The sequence below is a fragment of the Heterodontus francisci genome, chromosome 1 (assembly GCF_036365525.1).
Source record: "Heterodontus francisci isolate sHetFra1 chromosome 1, sHetFra1.hap1, whole genome shotgun sequence".
In the NCBI taxonomy this organism is placed as follows: Eukaryota; Metazoa; Chordata; class Chondrichthyes; order Heterodontiformes; family Heterodontidae; genus Heterodontus; species Heterodontus francisci.
The window spans coordinates 78,354,856-78,379,767 of record NC_090371.1 but is presented as its reverse complement, the minus strand read 5'-3'; the positions used below and the strand labels follow the sequence as shown (position 1 = coordinate 78,379,767).

Genomic DNA, 24,912 nt, shown 5'->3' with positions numbered 1-24,912 from the left:
CTCATCTCATACTCTCTCTCTGCCTCTTGTATTTCCTTTTTTACTTTCCCCCTGAACTTTCTGTATTCAGCCTGGTTCTCACTTGCCATCTATCATACACATCCTTTTTCTTCTTGTCCTTTCATCTTCCAGGGTGCTCTGGCTTTGGTTGTTTTACCTTTCCTCCTCATGGGAATGTACTGCGACCACCTGAACCACTGTTTCGTAACTGTTTTGCCTGCCAATCTTTGATTCCAATTTACCTGGGCCAGATCTGTTCTTAACCAACTGAAATTGGCCTCCTTCAGGTATATGCTTTTATTCTAGATTGCTCCTTGCCCTTCTCCATAGCTAATCTAAACAATGTGATCTCTGTTCCATAAATATTCTCCGACTGACACTTGATCCACTTAACCCACCTCATTCCCTAGAACCAGATCCAGCAATGTCTCCTCCTTCCTTGGGCCAGAGACTTATCAAGAAAATTCTCCTGAACACACTTCAGAAACTCTTTCCCCTCTCTGTCCTTTACGCTATTATCCTAGTTTATATTACGATCATTAAAGTTCCCCATTATCACTAATCTATAGTTCTTGCATCTCTCTGTAATTTCCTGCAAATTTGCTCCTCTACATCTTTCCCACTAGTTTGTGATCTATAGAATACCCCACTAGTGTAATGGCATCTCTACTGTTTCTTAGCTTTAAACAAATAGATTCGGTTCCTGACCCCTCCAGAAAATCCCCTCTCTCCAGCGCTGTAATATTCTCCTTGATCAATATTGCCATGCCGCCTCCATTCCTTTCCTCCCCTATCTTTCCTGAACATCTTGTATCCAGGAATGTTCAGTACCCAATTCTTCCCTTTTTTGAATCGGGTCTCAGTCATATTCCCATGTGGGTATTTGTGCCCGTAGCTCACCCTGTCACTATTGCTTTCCCAATCTTTCTCCTGCTCATTCCCGCCACAGATGAGCTATCTGTGGTGCTGCGGACTTTTTTTTAATTTCACGGGTGTGTCGCTGGCAAGGTCAGCTTTACAGTGCTGTTAGGAAGGGAGTTCCAGGTTTTTTAACCCAGCAACAGTGAAGGAACAGCGGTATAGTTCCAAGTCCGAATGGTGTGTGACTTGGAGGGAAACTTGCAGGTGATGGTGTTCCCATGCATCTGCTGCTCTTCTCCTAGATGGTAAAGGTTGCGGGTCTGTAAGGTGCTGTCGAAGGAGGCTTGCCAGTTTGCTGCAGTGCATCTTGTGTATGATATACTGCCACTGTTTGCTGGAGGGAGTGAACGTTTAAGGTGGTAGATTGGGTGCCAATCAAGCAGGCTGCTTTGTCCTGAATGGTGTCGACCTTCTTGAGTGTTGTCTGATTATTCATCCAGGCAAGTGGAGAGTATTTCATACAACTCCTGACATGTACCTTGGAGATGGTGGACAGGCTTTGAGGAGTCAGAAGGTGAATTACTCACCACAATTCGTTGTCTCTGACCTGCTCTTGTAGCCACGATATTTATATGGCTGGTCCAGTTCATTTTCCGGTCAACGGTGACCCCCTCCCACTCCAGGATGTTGATGGTGGGGGATTCAGTGATGGTAATGCTGTTAAATGTCAAAGGGGGAGAGGGTTAGATTCTCTCTTGTTGGAAAGGTCATTCCCTGGCATTTGTGTGGTGTGAACGTTACTTGCCACTTATCCACCCAAGTCTGATTGTTGTTCAGGTCTTGCTGCATATTGTAACTTAATTTTGTAAGGATTTAATAAGTATTTGAGTATTTATTTAAAATTAATTTATTAATATGTGTTAGAAATGTCAGTTAGGGGGGTAAAGTGCTTCACCTGTGAGATGTGGGAGGTCCGTGATGCTTCCAGCATTCCGGACGACTACATCTGCAGGAAGTGTACCCAGTTGCAGCTCCTCACAGACTGCATTGATTGGTTGGAGCAGCAATTGGATGCACTTAGGAGCATGCAGATGGCAGAAAGCGTCATAGACGGGAGTTTTAGAGACGTGGTTACACCCAAGGTGCAGGCAGATAGATGGGTGACCGCTAGAAGGGGCAGGCAGTCAGTGCAGGAATCCCCTGTGGCTATCCTCCTTTCTAACAAATATACCGTTTTGGATACTGTTGGGGGGGATGGCCTATCAGGGGAAAACAGCAGCAGCCAGAGCAGTGGCCCCACAGCTGGCTCTGTTGTTCAGGGAGGGGCAAAGCGCAGAAGAGCAATAGTTATAGGGGACTCTATAGTCAGGGGCACAGACAGGCGCTTCTGTGGACGTGAAAGAGACCCCAGGATGGTATGTTGCCTCCCTGGTGCCAGGGTCAAGGATGTCTCTAAACGGACAGGGGGCATTCTGAAGGGGGAGGGTGAACAGCCAGAGGTTGTGGTACACATCGGTACCAATGACATAGGCAGGAAGAGTGACGAGGTCCTGCAGGGGGAGTTTAGGGAGTTAGGTAGAAAGTTAAAAGACAGGACCTCCAGGGTTGTAATCTCTGGATTACTCCCTGTGCCACGTGCCAGTGAGGTTAGAAAGATAGTGCAGCTAAACACATGGCTGAACAGCTGGTGTAGAAGGGATGGTTTCAGATATCTGGATCATTGGAATCTCTTCCGGGACAGGTGGGACCTGTACGAGAAGGACGGGCTGCATCTAACCTGAAGGGGCACAAATATCCTGGCTGCGAGGTTTGCTAGCGTCACTCGGGAGGGTTTAAACTAGTGTGTCGGGAGGTGGGAACCAGAGCAGTAGGTCAGCAGGTGAAATAACTGAGGGGGAACTCGTAAATAAGGCTAGTAAGACTAAGAGGAAGAGCAGTCAGGGAGATGTTGCTGAGCACAGTGGTGGTCTGAAGTGCATTTGTTTCAATGCGAGAAGTATAACAGGTAAGGCAAATGAACTTAGAACTTGAATTAGTACTTGGAACTATGATTTTGTTGCTATTTCAGAGATTTGGTTGAGGGAAGGACAGTATTGGCAGCTAAATGTTCTGGGATTTAGAAGCTTCAGGTGGGATAGAGGGGGATGTAAAAGGGGTGGGGGAGTTGCATTACTTGTTAAAGAGAATATCACAGCTGTACTGCGGGAGGACATCTCTGAGGGATCATGCAGCGAGGCAATATGGGTAGAGATCAGGAATAGGAAGGGTGCAGTCACGATGTTGGGGGTTTACTACAGGCCTCCCAACAGCCAGCGGGAGATAGAGGAGCAGATATGTAGACAGATTTGGAAAGATGTAAAAGCACCAGGGTTGTAGTGGTGGGTGATTTTAACTTCCCCTATATTGACTGGGACTCACTTAGTGCTCGGGGCTTAGATGGGGCAGAATTTGTAAGGAGCATCCAGGAGGGCTTCTTGAAACAATATGCAGATAGTCCAACTAGGGAAGTTGGACTAGGCCGTACTGGACCTGGTATTGGGGAATGAGCCCGGCCAGGTGATCGAAGTTTCAGTAGGGGAGCATTTCGGGAACAGTGACCATAATTCCGTAAGTTTTAAGGTACTTGTGGATAAGGATAAGAGTTGTCCTCTGGTAAAGGTGCTAAATTGGGGGAAGGCTAATTATAACAATATTAGGCAGGAACTGAAGAATTTAGATTGGGGCGGCTGTTTGAGGGTAAATCAGCATCTGACGTGTGGGAGTCCTTCAGACGTCAGTTGATTAGAATCCAGGACTGGCATGTTCCTGTGAGGAAGAAGGATAAGTTTGACAAGTTTCGGGAACCTTGGATAACGCGGGATATTGTGAGCCTAGTCAAAAAGTAAAAGGAAGCATTCGTAAGGGCTCGAAGGCTGGGAACAGACGAAGCCCTTGAGGAATATAAAGACAGTAGGAAGGAGCTTAATCATGGAGTCAGGAGGGCTAAAAGGGGTCATGAAAAGTGATTGGCAAACAGGATTAAGGAGAATCCCAAGGTGTTTTATACGTATATAAAGAGCAAGAGGGTAGCCAGGGAAAGGGTTGGCCCACTCAAGGACAGAGGATTTTTGGAGCCAGAGGAAGTGGGCGACGCAATAAATGAATACTTTGCATGATTATTCACCAAAGAGAAGGACTTGGTAAATGATTAGTCTAGGGAAGGGAGTGTAGATAGTCTCAGTCATGTCATTATCAAAAAGGAGGAGGTGTTGGGTGTCTTGAAAAACATTAAGGTAGATAAGTCCCCAGGGCCTGATGGGATCTACCCCAGAATACTGAGGGAGGCAAGGGAAGAAATTGCTGGGGCCTTGACAGAAATCTTTGTATCTTCATTGGCTACAGGTGAGGTCCCAGAGGACTGGAGATTAGCCAATGTTGTTTCTTTGTTTAAGAAGGGTAGCCAGGATAATCCGGGAAATTACAGGCCGATGAGCCTTACGTCAGTGGTAGGGAAATTATTGGAGAGGATTCTTCGGGACAGGATTTACTCCCATTTGGAAACAAATGAACTTATTAGCGAGGCAGCATGGTTTTGTGAAGGGGAGGTCGTGTCTCACTAACTTGATTGGGTTGTTTGAGGAAGTGACAAAGATGATTGATGAAGGAAGGGCAGTGGATGTTGTCCACATGGACTTCAGTAAAGCCTTTGACAAGGTCCCTCATGGCGGACTGGTACAAAAGGTGAAGTCACACGGGATCAGAGGTGAGCTGGCAAGATGGATACAGAACTGTCTCAGTCATAGAAGACAGAGAGTAGCAGTGGAAGGGTGCTTTTCTGAAAGGAGGGCTGTGACTAGTGGTGTTCCTCGGGGATCAGTGCTGGGACCTTTGCTGTTTGCAGTATATATAAATGATTTGGAGGGAAATGTAGCTGGTCTGATTAGTAAGTTTGCGAATGACACAAAGGTTGATGGAGTTGCGGATAGTGATGAGGATTGTCAGAGGATACAGCAGGATATAGATCGGTTGGTGACTTGGGCGGAGAAATGGCAGATGGAGTTTAATTCAGACAAATGTGAGGTAATGCATTTTGGAAGGTCTAATGCAGGTGGGAAGTGTACAGTAAATGGCAGAACCCTTCGGAGTATTGACAGGCAGAGAGATCTGGGCATATAGGTCCACAGGTCACTGAAAGTGGCAACGCAGGTGGATAAGGTAGTCAAGAAGGCATGCGGCATGCTTGCCTTCATCGGTCAGGGCATAGAGTATAAAAAGTGGCAAGTCATGCTGCAGCTGTACAGAACTTTCGTTAGGCCACACTTAGAATATTGCGTGCAATTCTTGTCGCCACACTACCAGAAGGACGTGGAGGCTTTGAAGAGGATACAGAAGAGGTTTACCAGGATGTTGCCTGGTCTGGAGGGCATTAGCTATGAGGAGAGGTTGGATCAACTCGGATTGTTTTCACTGGAACGACGGAGGTGGAGGGGCGACATGATAGAGGTTTACGAAGGTTATGAGTGGCATGGATAGTCAGAGTGGATAGTCAAGCTTTTTCCCAGGGTGGAAGAGTCAGTTACTCGGGGACTTGGGTTTAAGGTGAGAGGGGCAACGTTTAAAGGGGATGTGCGAGGAAAGTTTTTTATACAGAGGGTGGTGAGTGCCTGGAACTTGCTGCCGGGGAAGGTGGTGGAAGGAAGTAGGTACGATAACGACGTTTCAGAGGCATCTTGACAAATACATGAATAGGATGGGAATAGAGGAATACGGACCCCGGAAGTGCAGAAGGTTTTAGTTTAGACAGGCATCAAGATCGGCACAGGCGTGGAGGGCCGAATGGCCTGTTCCTGTGCTGTACAGTTCTTTGTTCTTTGTTCATATGGACACTGGCTGCTTCAGTGTCTGAGGAGCTGTGAATGGTACTGAACATTTGGTTCTAGCTGTGCTCCCCAGAGGAACCAATGCTATCGCCTGTCTTAAAAACTGAGTAATAGTTAGAGTGAGATGCACTCCGGGGATGCCTGCACTACCTGCCTTGACTGTCTGATCATCACCTGTTCCTAATCTGCCTGCACTTTCTTAAGCTGTAAGATGGCCACCTCCTGGAATGTGCTATACACTAAACTCTCAGCATCGCGGAGACATCACAGTGACACTAGCTGCTGCTGAAGCTCCAAAACCCAGAGTTCAAGCTCCTCCAGCTGCCGACACTTACTGCACCTATAGTTGTCTAGGACACAAGAAGTGTCCTAGAGATCCCAATGGAACAAGATGTACATTCCATGGGACTGAAGTGCCCTGCCATGATTCTATTTATTACACTATTAGCTAAGTTAACATAAATAAATTCAAGACTTAAAAAAAAAACTTACTAGATACTTACCAGTCACTTTTCTTGTACCAACGTCACTTTAGGTTTTCTTACCTCTCTCCCTGACTCATAGAAGTCATAGAAAGTTTACAATACAGAAAGAGGCCACTTGGCCCATCGAGTCTGCGCTGGCTGGAAAAACGAGGCACCCAGTCTAATCCCACCTTCCAGCATTTGGTCTGTAGCCCTGCAGATTGCAGCACTTGAGGTACATATCCAGACATCTTTTAAATGGGTTGAACGTTTCTGCCTCTACCACCCTTTCAGGCAGTGAGTTCTAGAGCCCCATCATCCTCTGGGTGAAAACATTTTTCCTCATCTCCCCTCTAGTCTTTATGCCAATTGCTTTAAATCTGTGCCCCCTCGTCACTGATCTCTTTGCTAAGGTAAATAGGCCCTTCCCATCCACTCTATCCAGGCTTGTCACAATTTTGTACATTTCAATCAGATCTCCCCTCAGCCTTCTCTGTTCCAAGGAGAACAGCCCCAGCCTATCCGGTCTTTCCTTATAGCTGCATTTTTCAGTCATGGCAACACCCTCGTAAATCTCCTCTGTACCCTCTCTAGTGCAATTGCATCCTTTCTTTAACAACGTGACCAGAACTGCGCGCACAACTCAAGTTGTGGCCTATCCATTCATTTGTATAGTTCCGGCATAACTTCCCTGCTCTTAGATTCTATACCTTGGCTAATAAAGGAAAAGATTCCATATGCCGCCTTAACCACCTTATCGACCTGTCCTCCTACCTTCAGGGATCTATGGACATTCACTCCAAGGTCCCTTACTTCCTCCACACTTCTCAGTATTCTCCCGTTAATCGTGTATTCCTTTGCCTTGTTTGACCTCTCCAAATGCATCACCCCACACTTCTCCAGGTTAAATTCCATTTGCCACTTTTCTGCCCATCTGACCAGACCATCAATATCTTCCTGCAGCCTATAGCTACCCTCCTCGCTATATACTACATGGCCAATCTTTGTGTCATCTGCAAACTTCTTGATCATGCCCCCTACATTTATGTCCAAATCGTTAATATATACCACACAAAGCAAGGGACCCAGTACTGAGCCCTGTGGAACGCCACTGGAAACAGCCCTCCAGTTACAAAAACACCTGTCACCAATTACCCTTTGTTTCCGGCATTGAGCCAATTTTTTTATCCACCTTGCTACATTTCCCTGGATCCCATGAGCTTTAACTTTTTTAACCAGTCTGCCATGTGGGTCCTTGTCAAAAGTCTTGCTAAAATCCATGTAGACCACGTCAACTGCACTACCCTCATCTATCTTCCTTGTTACCTCTTCAAAAATTTGATCAAGTTGGTCAGACAAGATCTTCCCTTCACAAATCCATGCTGACTTTTCTTGATTAACCTGTGCCCTTCTAAGAGATAGTTTATCCTGTCTCTCGGAATTGATTCCAATAATTTGCCCACTACTAAGGTTAGACTGACTGGCCGGTAATTATTTGGTCTATCCCACGTTCCCTTTTTAAACATTAACAGTCCTCCAATCCTCCGGCACCACATCTGTATCCAGTGAGGACTAGAAAATGATAGTTCGCTGTTCTGCTATTTCCCCCCTCGCTTCTTTTAACTGCTTGCGCTCCCTTGCCTCCAGGCTCCCTGAATCTCGAACTAAATAATCAGATGCTAAACATAATAAACTCAGAAGAAGTGTTATTGAGGTATTTAACCTATATACTTTAGATGCCTCAGGTTCTGCTGCTTCTCCCTCTGTATTGATTGTAATATCACTGATATCAGTTTTAAAATTTCTCTTGTGTTTGATTTGGCTCCTACTCTGACTTGGAGAGGCAAAATTTTATTAAGAATAGTCAGCATGGCTTTGTCAGAGGGAGGTCATGCCTGACAAATTTGATTGAATTTTTTGAGCATGTGACCAGGTGTGTAGACGAGGGTAGTGCATTTGATTTAGTTTTCATGGATTTCAGCAAAGCCTTTGACAAGGTCCCACATGGGAGACTTATCAAGAAAGCAAATGCACATGGGATACAGGGTAACTTGATAAGGTGGATTCAGAATTGGCTTCGCTGTAGGAGACAGAGAGTGATGACAGACGGCTGTTTTAGTGACTGGAAGCCAATGTCCAGTGGCGTACCACAGGGATCTGTGCTGGGTCCCCTATTGTTTGTAATTTATATAAACGACATAGATAACTATGTGGGGGGTAGGATCAGTAAGTTCGTGGATGACACAAAGATTGGCCGAGTGGTTAACAATGAGGCCGAGTGGTTAACAATGAGGTTGAGTGTCTTGGGTTACAGGAAGATATAGATGGGATGGTCAAATGGGCAGAAAAGTGGCAGATGGAATTTAACCCTGAAAAGTGTGAGGTGATACACTTTGGAAGGAGTAATGTGACATGGAAGTATTCAGTGAATGGCCTGACACTGGGAGGTTCCGAGGAACAAAGGGACCTTGGCGTGTTTGTCCATAGATCTCTGAAGGCAAAAGGGCAGGTTAACAGGGTGGTGAAAAAGGCATATGGGACACTTGTCTTTATCAATCAAGGCATAGATTTCAAAAGCGGGGAGGTCATGTTGGAGTTGTATAGAACTTTGTAAGGCCACAGCTGGAGTACTGTGTGCAATTCTGGTCGCCACATTATAGGAAGGATGTGATTTCACTGGAGGGGGTGCAGAGGCGATTCACCAGGATGTTGCCTGGGATGGAACATTTAAGCTATGAAGAGAGGTTGGATAGGCTTGGGTTGTTTTCGCTGGAGCAGAGAAGACTGAGGGGTGACTTGATTGAGGTGTACAAGATTATGAGGGGCATGGACAGGGTGGATAGGGAGCAGCTGTTCCCCTTAGTTGAAGGGTCAGTTACGAGGGGACACAAGTTTAAGGTGAGGGGCAGGAGGTTTAAGGGGGATTTGAGGAAGAACTTTTTTACCCAGAGGGTGGTGACGGTCTGGAATGCACTGCCTGGGAGGGTGGTAGAGGCGGGTTACCTCACTTCCTTTAAAAAGGACCTGGATGAGCACTTGGCACATCATAACATTCAAGGCTATGGGCCAAGTGCTGGCAAATGGGATTAGGTGGACAGGTCAGGTGTCATTAATGCATCGGTGCAGACTCGATGGGCTGAAGGGCCTCTTCTGCACTATTATTCTGTGATTCTGTGATATCCGGCCTCCAATCTCCTGCCGCTCTTTGAACCCCCGCTGTGCTCCTGCTCCTTCATATCCGATCTCCTTTTGCTAAACAGGTGACTGCTTTGGATATAACTTACTTTATCGTATATGTAAAATGAACCATGTTCAAACCAATTCATAAATAGTTCAACAGAAATAAGTGTTCGCTAGCAATTTGGAAAAAGGTTTCAATCAGCAAAATGTTGCAAATAGTTTTCAAAAGCTCCATGCTTAGCTCTGGCAGTGCATATTCTATTATGTTTTCCATGTATGTTCTTTTTTAATATAGGCAATGTTGGATGTGTGCAGTAGGTCAATCAGCATCAATAAAGAGAAACCAAGTTAACAAACTTAGTGAGAAAAAGGAATTTTTCCAGCTACAGTTACCAGAAATCTGTTGGATAATATAAAATATCATGTCATTGAGGAATTGGAAAGATATCTGAAGAATAATAATTTGCGAATCGCTAAGAGTATGAAAAAGCATGCAAGAGGCTCACAAATGAAAATGGTGGACATTTCACCCGCTTAACTATTTGCACATTCTTTTTTTTTAATGTCTTCCGTTGACTTATTGAGATGATTGTTTATCATCTAAAAGTTTTATACTAAACAGTTTGCAGGTCATTCAGTTCCCTCTCTGTGATTGGAATATTGCTATTGCTCCCTTCCTCGCTTTTTTGTTCTTCCCTCCCCGTCCAGCGGACAAATTGCTTGCCTATATTTCAGTGTTCATTTCTGATGAATAGCTGAAACCTTAAACTGTCTACTCTCTTGACATTTACTGATTGACCTGTGTTTGTCTGGAGTTTTTCATTTTTGTTTCCAGCATTTTTAGTGTTTTAATTCATATTTGAAATTGGGAAAGATTGTTGTTTCAGACTGGTAGTTTGTCATGCAATAATTTTAAAAATACAATAATCTCAAGAGTGATGAAAGTGCACAGCGTTAATAAAATGGGAAAAGCAGTTCCTGTAGCAGTTGTTAACATTGCATTAAATGGATAATAGTTGGAATGCTGCCAGAGAAATTAACCTTATTTTGGTAACTTGATCATCGAAAACTGTCATTGTGATTCTCACTGACAGTTTAAAATAACATAATCATGATGCATCATAATGCTTAATCAATATATTAGTATGCATGAGGTTCCAACCAGAACAAGAATAATTGCGCATACAATTTTTCTTTCGTAGATTGTGGTCTGTGTGTCAGCAGGATACAGGCATAGTGCATCAGTGACATCCGATGGAGAGCTTTATACTTGGGGAGAGGGAGACTTTGGCAGACTTGGTGAGTACTTAATGTACCCTGGATAGTTTTCTTACTTGCTGTGCAACATGATGAGTGAGATGCTTTCATAACCTGTGTGTAAAAGAAAAGTAAATACCCAGTTTAAAACCAGGCAGAGGACAATATCTGTTCAGATAAATACAATTTCAGTGATAACTTTCAGGCTACTTGAACATTCTCTGATACTTAACAAAAAAAAGTATAATGATTATTAGATGAAAATTCTTGATTTGTTATTTTCTGGAGAGTAGTGATAGATAAGGGAATGATTAAGAGCCTAATAACTTATGTTTAGTAACCAGAACAAAGGTAATTAAGTCTGATTTCTGAAGGAGTTTATTATAGTAAAATGACATTTCCCATTATGTAATTCCGTTTAAAAACTTAATGTATGTTAGGCATTTTTATTTTAAAAATCTCTAATCTGTTATATAAAAGGCAGTCCGTTGAATCTCATCATGGGATGTGAGCTCACACTCATTGGCGTACTAGTTATATAGAGATTGTACCACAGCAGTTGCCATTCAGTCTCTGCAATGGGAGTTGACTATTTTAAATTATTCTCCCCCTCCTGACTTGGATCTCACTAAACACTCTGTCCATATAGGCAGGCAATTGCATGCTGGCTTCTGCAGTGTCGGTCTTTATTATTTTTAGAAACAATGGTAGAGGCAGAATCCATAATAGAATTTAAAAGAAAATCAGCTAACTATTTGAAAAAGAAAAATGTTATATGATTTGTGGAAAAATCAAGCAGACAGCTCTTTCAGAGAGCTGGCACATTCATGGTGGGCAGAATGACCTCTTCTGATGTAAAAAGTTATGATTCAGACTTAAATTTGGGGTTCTCAATCTTCAATTTTCGAAGCTGTTCTGTTTGTTTAAAAATAATTAACAGATATTCTTTGACCTGCACATTTAAAATCAAGGGCACCATTCAATTCAGCAGGATTAGAGTGTGTGCGAATAATTAGACCAGGGAGGGGGGGATGAGGGCAAAGAGGAGGAAAAGCAGGAGGAGGGATGGGGTGATGGGAAGGGAAAGAGAGCTGGAAGAGGGAGTGAGAGGCTAGAGATGGAATGAGGAAGAAGGGAGTAGATGGAGAACTGAGAGGAGAGGGCAAAATCTATTCAGGAAGGGAGAATGGAGCACAAAGATATGCAGCTGGTGAGGAACAGCACATCTGAAAAATGCAAGGTCATTTCACAGTATTGGTTGCAACAGGAGCTGACTTTTTTTTATCCATTTGTGGGTTATGGGCATCGCTGGCTAGGCCAGCATTTATTGCACATCCCTAATAGCTCTTAAGAAGGTGGTGGTGAACCACTGCAGTCATTGGGGTGTAGGTACAGCTGGCCAGCCAATTACAGACTCATTGGCGAACTGGACACTGTTTGCTAGGAACATAGGCCAGAATAGGCCATTTAGACCCTCAAGCATGTTCTGCCATTTAGTGAGATCATGGCTGATCTGCATCCAACTCCATACACCTGTCTTTGCCCCATATCCCTTGATACCTTTGGATAACAAAAAATCTGACCTGTAGATAAGGCCAGCATTCCATGAGCCTTTATTTTCTGTACCTGTTCATGACATTTTAATCTATGTACCTGGACCCCCAAGTCTCTTTAGACCTCACTGTTTTTAGCTTTTCATTTAGAAGGTACTGTGTTCTTCCCTGTTTAGGTCCAACATAGATGAAATCCATTGCCTATAGTGAAATCCATTTGCCTCAGTTTTGCCCATTCCTTAATCTATCAATATCTCTTTTTGAAATTTTACACCTTCCTCTACACTGCTTACACTGTCCACCCACCTTTGTGTCATCGGCAAACTTGGATATGTGGCTTTCTATTACATTATCTAAGTTGTTAATAAGTGTGGTGAATAACTGAGGCCCTAACGCAGATCCTTGCAGCACACCACTAGTCACATCCTGCCCATTATTCCTACTCTGTCTGCTGCTGCACAGCCAATTTCCTAACCAGCTCAATAATGTGACTTCAATTTTCTTTTGCTTCAGTTGTAAAGCTGTGAAGAAATGCCACCATGGTGGTGAGGGGAAGAAGTCCAGGAAAGCTGTGCCGGTCAAGATGTATTTTTTCATTGAATTTACTTGTAAACATTAATATTTACCACCTTTACTTTTCTATATCAACAAACCTGCTGGCTAGCATCATGGAAATTCAAAAATTTGGCCTGATCATTAATGTTACTCTGTGGCCTAGCTTGCAACTGCATGCAAACTTAAACCTTTTTGGTTTAAACTATTAATTCTCTATGTTATGTAGCATTTATTTCAGCATTGAAGAACCATGTCACAGAGCATTGGCACAACAGGATACTGCAGCTAAATGGCAGTTTTTTATTGTAATGTATTTTGAAACAGACTTGGGAGTTTAGTTTGAAATGGAATATTGCAAACGACCTAGCGTTTTAATAGTCATTCTGGTTGGCATCCTTCCATCTATGAAAGATGATGAACACGCAGTAAACAATCCATTTAGATGGGATGTCTTCTCTTGATGCATCTTTGATGGCTGTGACGGTCAAACCTTGAGAGGCAGTTCTGCCACAAGTGCCGCATATGAAACTGCCAAGTGACGCTGTGAGTTGTTTTCGGGCATTGGTGCCTGTTGCCAATCTGCTGTAGCTGCTGTTTGTTGTAGTGCACGCCAGTGTTTTAATGTATAATAAATAATGCATGAAATTGAGGAACTACTGTCAGTAATGTTCAGAACTAAACATATAGGGTGAGATTTTAACTCATTCAAAACCTATTCATTTACACAGTTAAAATCAAGCCACAGAATCTGACTTCTGCTCTTAGTTTTCAGTTCCTGTTCTGGGGTTGGAAGACTGTACTTCCACTTGGATCCAGCCACAATGATGTGGTGAAGGAATTCAGCACCTTGGAAGAATCAAATCTTATTTGGATCACTTTGTTGCACTGTCCATTCGTGCTCCAATGTGCTGCCCTTTTTGCTGAATTAAAATAAACTAGAATTGTCAGCATTGCAATGCTTACCATTATCTCCAAGCACATTTTCAGATGATTGTTAGTTTGCTGTTGCAATCTTGATTTGAGGTCTGCTAAAGTTTCAATTGCAGAATATGTCCATCATTGCACAAGAGATTATATAACCTACTGGTATTTAATTTTTCTTGTAACCTTTAGGACACAGTGACAGCCATAGTCGTAATTTACCAACTCTTGTTAAAGATATGAGTAGTGTTGGACAAGTAGCTTGTGGCAGTTCCCATACTATTGCCGTGTCTCAGGATGGACGAACAGTGTGGTCATTCGGAGGGGGAGACAATGGTAAGATAAGTTCACCTTAATTCTTTGCTGAGCAGCAATGTTGGAACATTTGTAACTTGTGCACATCAATTTATACAAATCTTTGAAGGTGGCAGGACAAGTTGAGCAGGCTGTTTTTTTTTACAAAAATGAATTCGGGATCCTTGGCTTTTTAAATAGTGTGTTACGGCAAGGTGAGAAGCGGGTCTAGGAGTTCCCTCTCAGCCTTTGCCTGGTTTGACCGTAACAGGGTTTAGCTTTTAAAAACAGTGTTTTTAGCTCCCCCTCAGTGAAACTTTGTTCACTGCTCTCCAAATGTAAGGCAAAGAAATCAACCAAATGGGTTTTCTTAGATTTAAACAAGAAAGGTGGAAGTTTATTAACCTTAAAACTCAAATTCGATTAAAATGACCACGAATACACGATGCAACCACACAAGCATGCGTACGCAATAAAGACACATGCAGATAGAGAAGAAAAGTAGAAAGAATAAAGGGGAAAAGTTTGAAGCAATAGCTGGGGTTTATTTACTGCCCTTTGAGGTCGATGTAGAGTCTTTGATTGCAGGTAAATCTTGCTGTTTCGTTGGGGCCAATGGACGCTTTCAAACTTGTTTTGATGCAGGAGTCTTCTCTCAAGGTTTAAGTGTCTTCAGTGGATCTGGAAATTCATGAGAGAGGGGGAGGAGGGAGGCTCTTTCTTCAGGTTCAGTTGCAGTCTGACCCAAACTGTTGTGTGAGCAGTTCAAAACCAAACCTGGGCCAGCAGGTTAGTCATGTGACTAGTTGCTATTTCACAAACACTCCTGCTTTTTTGTGGATTCCTTTCATCTTAGTAGACACCCGCAGTGGGTGGGGTGGGGGGGAATGGAATGCTGGCTTGTTCCACATTCAGTGTCTGGTGATCAAAATCCATTTGGTTAATTGGATCAGGTAGCAGTTCTATTGTCTCTCTAGACAACTGTCTCTTAGTATGCAATTTTTTCCAGCCACTGCTGATCTCTTTAAACAATTCATCTCTTTGGTCCAGCAACAATTTAAAATTAATGTTCATATGACAAAATTAATTTGCCTCATTCTTGGCAGTTGGGGTCTTCATGACAAGAGGCATAGAATGCAAAAGCAAGGATGTTATACTTTCTTGTTTCTTTGACCTCCTTGTCTCGAGAGACAATGGGTAAGCACCTAGAGGTGGTCAGTGGTTTGTGGAGCAGCACCTAGAATGGCTATAAAGGCCAATTCTAGAGTGACAGACTCTTCCACAGACGCTGCAGATAAAATTGGTCGCCGGGGCTGTTACACAGTTGGCTCTCTCCTTGCACTTATGTCTTTTTTCCTGCCAACTGCTAAGTCTCTTTGACTCGCCACTTTTTAGCCCTGCCTTTACGGCTGTCCGCCAGCTCTGACGATCACTGGCAACTGACTCCCATGACCTTTGGTCAATGCCACAGGACTTCATGTCGCATTTGCAGACGTCTTTAAAGTGGAGACATGGACAGCCGGTGGGTCTGATACCAGTGACAAGCTCACTGTCCAATGTCCTTGGGGATCCTGCCATCTTCCATGCGGCTCACATGGCCTAGCCATCTCTAGCGCCGCTTGTTCAGTAGGGTGTATATGCTGGGGATGTTGGCCGCCTCGAGGACTTCTGCGTTGGAGATATGGTCCTGCCACCTGATGGCAAGGATTCTCTGGAGGCAGCGAAGATGGAATGAGTTGAGACATCGCTCTTGGCTGACATACGTTGTCCAGGCCTCGCTGACGTAGAGCAAGGTACTGAGGACACAGGCTTGAAACACTCGGACTTTTGTGTTCTGTGTCAGTGCGCCAATTTCCCACACCCTCTTGGTCAGTCTGGACATAGCAGCAGACGCCTTTCCTATGCGCTTGTTGATTTCTGCATTGAGAGACAGGTGATGGTTGAGCCTAGGTAGGTGAACTCTTGAACCACTTCCAGAGCGTGGTCGCCGATATTGATGGATGGAGCATTTCTGACGTCCTGTCCCATGATGTTCGTTTTCTTGAGGCTGATGATTAGGCCAAATTCGTTGCAGGCAGCCGCAATCGTGTTGATGAGTCTCTGCAGACGATCTTCAGTGTGGGATGTTAATGCAGCATTGTCAGCAAAGAGGAGTTCCCTGATGAGGACTTTGCGTGCTTTGGTTTTCGCTCTAAGACGGGCAAGGTTGAACATCTGATCTTGTGTGGAGGAAAATTCCTTCTTAAGACTTGAATGCATGTGAGAGCAGCAGGGAGAAGAAGATCCCAAACAGTATAGGTGCGAGAACACAGCCCTGTTTCACGCCACTCAGGATAGGAAAGGGGTCTAATGAGGCACCGCTATGCTGAATTGTGCCTTTCATATTGTCATGGAATGAGGTGATGATACTTAGTAGCTTTGGTGGACATCCGATCTTTGCTAGTAGTCTGAAGAGACCACATCTGCTGACGAGGTCAAAGGCTTTGGTGAGATCTATGAAAGCAACGTAGAGGGGCATCTGTTGTTCGTGGCATTTCTCCTTTAGCTGGCGAAGGGAGAACAGTATGTCAATGGTGGATCTATCTCCTCGAAAGCCACACTGTGCCTCAGGGTAGACGCGCTCAGCCAGCTTCTGGAGTCTGTTTAAAACGACTCGAGCGAAGACTTACCCCACTATGCTGAGCAGGGAGATTCCACAGTAGTTGTTGCAGTCACCGCGGTCACCCTTGTTCTTATAGAGGGTGATGATATTGGCATCGCGCATATCCTGTGGTACTGCTCCTTCATCCCAGCACAGGGAAAGCAGTTCATGGAGTGCTGAGAGTATAGCAGGCTTGGCACTCTTGATTATTTCAGGGGTAATGCCGTCCTTTCCAGGGGCTTTTCCAGTGGCTATAGAATCAATGGCATCACTGAGTTCCGATTTTGTTGGCTGTTTGTCCAACTCATCCATGACTGGCAGAGACTGGGCTGCATTGAGAGTGGTATCAGTGACAACATTTTCCCTGGAGTGCGGTTCTAGGTAGTGCTCCACCCAGCGGTCCATTTGCTTGCGTTGGTCAGTGATCGTTTCCCCTGATTTAGACTTGAGGGGGGCGATCTTCTTGATGGTTGGCCCAAAAGCTCTCTTAATGCCATCATACATTCCTCTGATGTTTCCGGTGTCAGAGGCCAGCTGAATACGACTGCATAGGTGTTGCCAGTAGTCATTTGCACAGCGCCTGGCTGTTCTTTGTGCAGCGCTTCTGGCTACTTTAAGTGCTCTGGATGTTAACTCGCTGGGGGCTTTCTTGTAGTTCAACAATGCAGTGCGCTTAGCGGCTATGACAGGTTCCAGCTCTTCAAAGTGAGATTGAAACCATTCTGCATTCTGCTTCTCATGTTTGCCAAAGGTGGTCATTGCTTAGTCATTGATGGCGTCTCTGATGTGGGCCCACTTCATCTCTGCATCCCCTGCAGGAGTGTTTTGAAGGACTTTTTCAAGTGAATTTAGAAACTTATGTAACAGCTGTGGATAAGAAATTCTTTTCGTGTTGATGCGCAGCGGCCCTTCTGTTTGGAGTGATGTAGCTTCTTTGGTTTGAGTTTAACTTTGCTGCACACCAGGGAGTGGTCGGTGTCACAGGCTGCACTGTGGAAGCTGCGTGTGATTTGGTCACTGTTTATAGAGGATTGCCTTGTGACAGTGATGTCCAGCTGGTGCTCTTGGGTGTCTCCATGAAACCTGATGACAGGGTTTAGTATGAAAGAACGAGTTGGTGATGCAGAGGTTGTGATAGGTACACAACTCCAGCAGTCTCTGTCCATTCTCATTCATCCTTCCAGTGCCATAGCCCCCAAGGCAGGAGGGCCATGAGTCATGCTCGACCTCAACCCTGGCGTTAAAGTCCCCCAGCAGGAACAAATGTTCGGTATTAGGCATGCTACTAATGATATTATGGAGTTCCTCGTAGAACTGGTCTTTAACTTCAGGTGGGGAGCAGAGTGTTGGAGCACAGATGCTGAGTAGGTGTACTGGACCAGAGGCGGTGAACAGTCGGATGGACAGTTTGCGTTCCGAGCCATTTGAAGCTGGCTCTATCGTGCTGAGCAAAGAGTTTCTGATGGCGAAGCCCCACTCCATGCTGTCTTGGTTCTTCAGAATCCCTACCCTGCCACTAGAAGGTGTAGTCTTGCTCTCCTAGAACTCCGCTCGCAGGGAGGCGAGTCTCCTGAAGTGCTGCAATGTCCACATTGAGTCTACTGAGCTCGTTGTTAATGATGGCAGTCTTCCGAGAGTCGTTGATTTGTGTAAGGTCTTCCGACAGGCCAGGACACGTAGTTCTGACGTTCCAGCTTGCAAAACGAAGGGTTGGTACCTTCTTTTCTTTTTCTGTCATGCTGTTTGGTGCGGGGTTACAGTCCACTTGTTGGGCAATGACCCTGAGCTCCAAGCACCCATTGAAGCAGGTGGACTGTGGCGGGATAGAGCCTTTCTGACCGGGGGCTGCCCGGTTTGAGGCAGGTGGTAGATGTCCAGTGAGATGAGATGATCTCTCCCACTGACAAAGGCAACCTGTGGCACCCTATCTCTATGCCAATTGAGCTGGACTTATAACCCGTAACTGCTGCCTTCCGTGTTGTTATGGTCGCTGTGAGGCGACTATGGAGTGACCGCTCCATGGCGCATGCCTGGGTGGAACGTATGGAGGTTGTGAATTGCCCAAGCATCAAAACCCCCCTCTCTGCCTTCCTAGTGGGTCCAAAGGAGGGCAGAGCAGGACATTTGGCACCGGTATGGCTGCAGGAACTGCCGGAAACATGCCGAAGGTGACACATGACCGCCTAAGGGGTTCTGCTCCGGATTTTCTGTTAGGGTTTACTCCCTTAGCCTTGGTCTCTCCTGAGATGCCCACAAGGCAGTGGGGTTGTTAGCTCCTATCCCTGAGCAGGGGCCCTAACGAGTAAACTGAATTCATGGAGGGAGAGGGTGCGAGGGGGGGGGAAGAGGGTGCGAGGGGGAAGGAGAGGATGTTATGCTAAACCTTTATAAATCACCGGTTAGTCTCTAGCTGGAATATTGAGTTTAATTCAGGGCACCGCACTGCAGGAAGGCCCTGGAGAGGGTGCAGAGCCGATTAGTTAGAACAGTATCATGGAATAATTATTTCAGTTATTTGGAGAGACTAGGGGAACTGGGATTGTTCTCCTGACAGCAGAGAAAGTTAAAGGGAGATTTAATAGGTGTGTTATGAAATCATGAAGGGTTTTGAGAGAGTAAGTAGGAAAAAAGGTAACCAGGATAAACAGGTTTAAGGCGATGAGCAAAAGAGTCAAAAGGGAAATGAGGAGAATTGTTTTTACACCAAGTTATGATGATCGGGAATGCACAGCATAAAAGGTTAGTGGAAACAGATTCAAGAGTCACTTAAAAGGGAATTGGGTAAATTCTTGAAATTTTGAAAGGAAAAATCTACAGGGCTATGGGGAAAGAACAGGTGAGTGGAACAAATTGGATAGCTGTTTCAAGGAGTGGCACAGACACGATGAGTGGTAGCGCCTCCTTCTGTGCTGTATGATTTGATTTATTGGATTAAATATAGCAACTTTATTTGTTGCATTTTGCTTTCATGTCTTGAGTAAAATTTCTGCCTACATACATACCTTTGCTAATAAAATGCAGCTGTATTTTAAATCCTGGAGAAATCAAATCAATGTAACATTAACTTTGCATCTTATACAATTTGGGAATTTTGTGTTTCTTGGGGAAAGAAATCATCCAGTGTCCTGGTGATGAAGGACAGACTAGTCAAACTGAGTATATTTTAAGTGGATGTTTATTTTCCTGTAGCATGATGTGAACTAAATTCTGATCAAACCACATGATACAATATCACTTTGATGTCTTCTGATTCTACCAACAGTTTCAGTAGGGAGAAGACTTTTGGTTCATCTAGTCCACCTCTTCTCAATTTATCCTAGCACTTCTAATAACCCTTTATTCTATTTTTTGGCAGGAACCTGTCTAATTCCTTCTTGAAACTCATTTAAGGTTACTTGTTCCACGTACTTAATATCCCTTAGTAAAATAATTCTTTTGCATTTCGTATTTTCTTTTGTTCTCTTTTTTTGTAAAATATGATCCCTTATGTTTAAATTCTGTATACAGCAGAATAGCTTGCTGGGATTGAGTTGGTTTAGTCATTTTGCTATCTAAAATGATGATTCGACTGGCAAAAGAAAGTAAAGCTGTGAACAACAGTATATAATGCTGAGCTTTTATGTGCTTTAGAATGTGTTCCAAGGTAGTCATCTAAGGATTCACATAATACCTGCTTTAGCTTTCCATCGGTTCATCATCTTAATGTTACACTTGCTTCATAGCAAGCTGCAGACTTTGTGTTAACAACTCTATGTATTTATAGCTTAATATACTTCAAAAATGTTGTCTATAGTGAATAAGTTCTAATAATCGTGCAGTGTTCATAATAAAGGCCTGCTCAGGTCAGGAGAAAGAACCTGACCTGAACCCGACGGATCCACAGCGAGCCCGACCCGGCCCGAGTCCCTCCAATTTCGCCCCAGGCCCAACCCCACTCGACACAACCATCCCTTTACTTACCTTGCGACTGGGCAGCTTCACAAAGTTGCAGCACATATGTGATGGTGTCATGGTCATAGAGAGATACAGCACTGAAACAGGCCCTTCGGCCCACTGAGTCTGTGCCGACCAACAACCACCCATTTATACTAATACTATACTGATGCCCTGGTGACATCACTCGTTCACTGTGCAGACTCAGTTTCGTCCCGGACTCCCAGCTCAGCGAAGTTTTTTATTTTTAATACTTACTGGCAGAGCAGTTAATGTGTGTGTCTGACCTGAGCACGACCCCACCCGAGCCCGAAAGCCGGACCCGGAAGAGGGGCCCGACCCAAACCGAAACCAACATATGTCGTCGGGTCCCGTCAGGTTCGGGTCGGGTAGCAGGCCTTTATTTCATATCACAAACTTAATCTGTGAGCTATCAACCATGAATGAATTTAATGGATATCTTAGCCATCAATATTTACCTTTTTTTTTCGTTTGACGGGTGTGGGCATTGCTGGGAAGGCCAGCATTTATTGCCCATCCCTACTTACCCTTGAGAAACTGAGTGGCGTGCTAGGCCATTTCAGAGGGCATTTAAGAGTCAACCACATTGCTGTGGGTCTGGAGTCACATGTAGGCCAGACCAGGTAAGGATGACAGATTTTCTTCCCTAAAGGACACGAGTGAACTAGCTGGGTTTTTACTACAATCGACAATGGTTTTATGGTCGCCATTAGACTATCTTTTTTAATTCCAGATTTTTTTAATTAATTGAATTCAAATTTCACCATCTGCTGTGGTGGGATTCAAACCCATGTTGCCGTGGCTTTAGCCTGGGCCTCTGGATTACTAGTCTGGTGACATTACCACTACGCCACCACCTCCCCCATGATACTGCAGGGCAAAGTCTTGCTCTGTCCCATTCCCAGTGATACTAATAAATTTTAAAGTAATACTCTTTGTGGGAGTGATCTCAATTATTAAAAAATTTACTTTTTTTTATAAACAAAGTTAGAAGGTTGTACAGAAACAAGTAACATAAAAAGTTTGGTATCATGTTCTGTTGTGTTGGTTTTCACTTCCTCATCCTTACCCTAATTGCAATAATCCTGTAATCTTAGGTAAACTTGGTCATGGGGAAACTAATCGAGTGTACAGACCAAAGGTAATTGAATGTTTGCAAGGACTGTACATTAGGAAGGTGTGTGCTGGGAGCCAGTCTTCACTTGCATTGACTTCTGCTGGACAGGTAAGACACATCTGGATATGAATAAGGGATGATTCAGTGGCTGATTTGTCAAAGACTCGTGGATTTTTACACTAATACTGTATATGTAAAATCTGTAGAGAATCACCATCGTCTTAGCAATACAGATAGAACCAACAGAAGGAACAAGCTGATTTCACAGAAATTTGTGTTTATATTATGTAACATCTGCATAATTATTTGCAGTCTGATCAAGCCATGTGAGAACAGTCATGTGAAATTGAGAATTTTTTTTACCGTCCATTACTCGAATAATCTAATATGAAAGGGATTACCACCAGCAACTGCAAAAGGGCAAATGACCACTGCTCAAATTTTAATTTAATGCTTGTGGATGAAATTTTAAAATCTAAATATGCAAACATCTGTGGCATGCATTTTTGTAACATTTTTCCTTCGAAAAGTTGAATCCAGATTTCAATGTAGAAGATTACTTCGTAGTTCCTACTGATAGGTGAATGAGAGTTGCTTTTGAGTGAAATGGTATGCATAGTATTTAATGTAAGCCTTTTTAAGAAGCGCCACTAGACAGTCTGTAAAAGTATTCTGGTTGTATTCTACAAGTGATTTGTTGGGATGGTAAGTTATAAAGATAGCATCTGAAGTTTGGTTTTGGATTTGGATTTTAGAAGCTGTGTGAAAACCATGAAGCTCAATTCCATCCTCCAAAGCTTCAAAAGCTTTCCTATTTTTGCATTCAAGTCTCATTCTGCTGGATATACAGAATGTTTAAAAAGTCCTTGTTCAGCTTTAAATTCTAATAACTTTGTACATTTGATAGCAAACTGTAAATGGCATGTGAAAGCATAATTCGTAAGTTTTTAATTTTAATGATATGGACTTAAATTCTGCTAGCCTCAACACAGGTCACCTTTTCTTCTTCTGTCACCATTTTCAATCAGTTTCAGCATCTGAAACAAAATTTAAAACATTAACACAGTATTAACATTAAAAACTGAGTAATGCTTTCATATGCTATTTACAATTTGCTTCTAGCACGTGCATCTCCAAAGTTACTAAAGTTTAAAGTTGCACAGGGACTTTATTGACACCCTGGATAAAATAAATGTGAATAGGACCTTATGTCTTAAATATCTGTGTTTTTGCATTGCTTTTGAAGGTCAATGACTTTGTATTGGTCTTCACAATAGAGAAAGAGGGTAAAGTACCAGAGATCCTAGGAAAACTAAAACTAAATCAAGGGGAGGAATTTACTAATTTAATAATGCAAGTATTTTTTTTTAAAAAAGTAATGGAGACTAAAGATAAATAAATCTACAGGACCTGATCATTTCCACCCCAGGTTATTTTGAAAGAAGTAGGATCGGACATTATAGATGCGCCAATCATGATCTTCCAAAACACTCTTGGTTCAGGAATTGACCCCTTGGATTGAAAAATTGTTAATGGCCTTCCATTATTTAAGAAGGGTAGGAGAAATAAACTAGCACATTATAGGCCTATTAGTCTGTTGTGGGGAAGTCACTACAATCTGTTATTGGGGACAGAGTGACTGAATAATTCAACATATATGAAAATGATCAGAGAGAGCCACCCTGAATTTGTAAAGGGTAAGTCATGTCTCATGAACCTGGATGAACATTTTGAGACGGTAACTGAAGTGGTAGAGAAGCGGGTGTCTGTGGATGTTATTTATATGGACTTCCAGAAGGCATTCAATAACGTTCCGCATAAGAGACTGTCAACAAAAATGAGAGAGCACGAATATGGGTATCACCTATTGACATGGTTTGGGAATTATTTAGGAGTTTGGAGATGGGGAGTTTGGATAATGGTTATGTATACAAATTAGCAGATGTGTGCTCCAGGGATCTGTATTGGGGCTTCAGCTTTTCAATATTTTTAACTAATTTAGATGAAGGAATAGAGAGCCATATGCCCAAGTTTGTGGACAGCACTAGGTTCGGTAGCACAGTATATAGTGTAGATGGCAACAGAAAGCTCCAAAGTAACATTTGATAGATTAAGGATTGATAAAACTGGCAGATGGACTTCATTGGGGTCAGAAGTGTGCAGTGATCCACTTTGGACTTAAGAAAGCCGGATCAGAACATTTTCTAAATGGCGAGAAGCTAGGAACTGTGGATGAACAGCGAATTAGGAGACCAAGTACAGAAACAGCAAAAGCTCTTTGGCAGGTACTAAAAATAATTTAAAAGGCTAATGGAATGTTGGCCTTTATCTTAAGAGGGCTGAAATGCAGAGGGGTAGAAATTAAATTACAGTTGTATAGAGCTCTGGTTAGACCCCACCTGGAGTACTGTATTCAGGCATCACAGAAAGTTATTATTGAATCTGTTTCCACCACCCTTTCAGCCAGTAGAGTCCAGATCATAACATCGCGCTGCGTAAAAAAAAAAATCCTCATGTTGGTTTTGGTTCTTTTTCCATTACCCCTTAAATCTGTGTCCTCTGGTTACTGACCCTATTGCCACCAGAACCAGTTTCTCTTTATTTACTTTTAACAAAACTCTTCAAAATTTTGAACACTCTTATCAAATCTTTCTCTCATTCCTGGTATCATTCTAGTAAATTGCATTTACACCCTTTCTCAAAGCTGACATCATTCCTAAAGTGAGATACCCAGAACAGCCCACAATAATCCTGCTTGGGGGCCTAGTAAGTGTTTTATAGAGGTTTAAATCCTTGCTTTTGTACTGTATGCCTCTATTTATAAAGTCAAGGACCCTGAAGCATTTTTATAGCCTCCCCAACTTGTTCTGCCACCTTCAAAGATATGTGTGTGTATACTCCCCCCTCTGTTCCTGCACAATTATACCATTTAGTTTCTATTCCCTCCCCTCATACTTCCTACCAAATATATTACATCATACTTCTCTGTATTTAATTTCATCTGCCCTGTGTCTTCTCTTTCACCAATCAGTCTATGTTACACAGAAACATAGAAAATAGGAGCAGGGGTAGGCCATTCGGCCCTTCGAGCCTGCTCCGCCATTCATTATGATCATGGCTGATCATCCAACTCGGTAACCTGTTCCCGCTTTCCCCCCATATCCTTTGAACCGTTTCGCCCCAAGAGCTATATCTAACTCCTTCTTGAAAACATACAATGTTTTGGCCTCAACTGCTTTCTGTGGTAGCGAATTCC

General features: G+C 43.4%; 1 protein-coding gene across 6 annotated transcripts in view; it reads left to right on the top strand.

Annotated features, from left to right (window-relative positions):
* LOC137370144 (probable E3 ubiquitin-protein ligase HERC1) overlaps window positions 1–24,912 on the top strand; it is a 480,710-nt gene that overhangs the window by 40,483 nt on the left and 415,315 nt on the right. For all 6 annotated transcript variants that reach the window (XM_068032400.1, XM_068032409.1, XM_068032373.1 and 3 more), the window contains exons 6-8: window positions 10,567–10,663; window positions 13,843–13,986; window positions 21,637–21,764. In XM_068032400.1, the coding sequence (XP_067888501.1) occupies window positions 10,567–10,663; window positions 13,843–13,986; window positions 21,637–21,764 (369 nt within the window). The remainder of the gene's footprint in view (window positions 1–10,566; window positions 10,664–13,842; window positions 13,987–21,636; window positions 21,765–24,912) is intronic.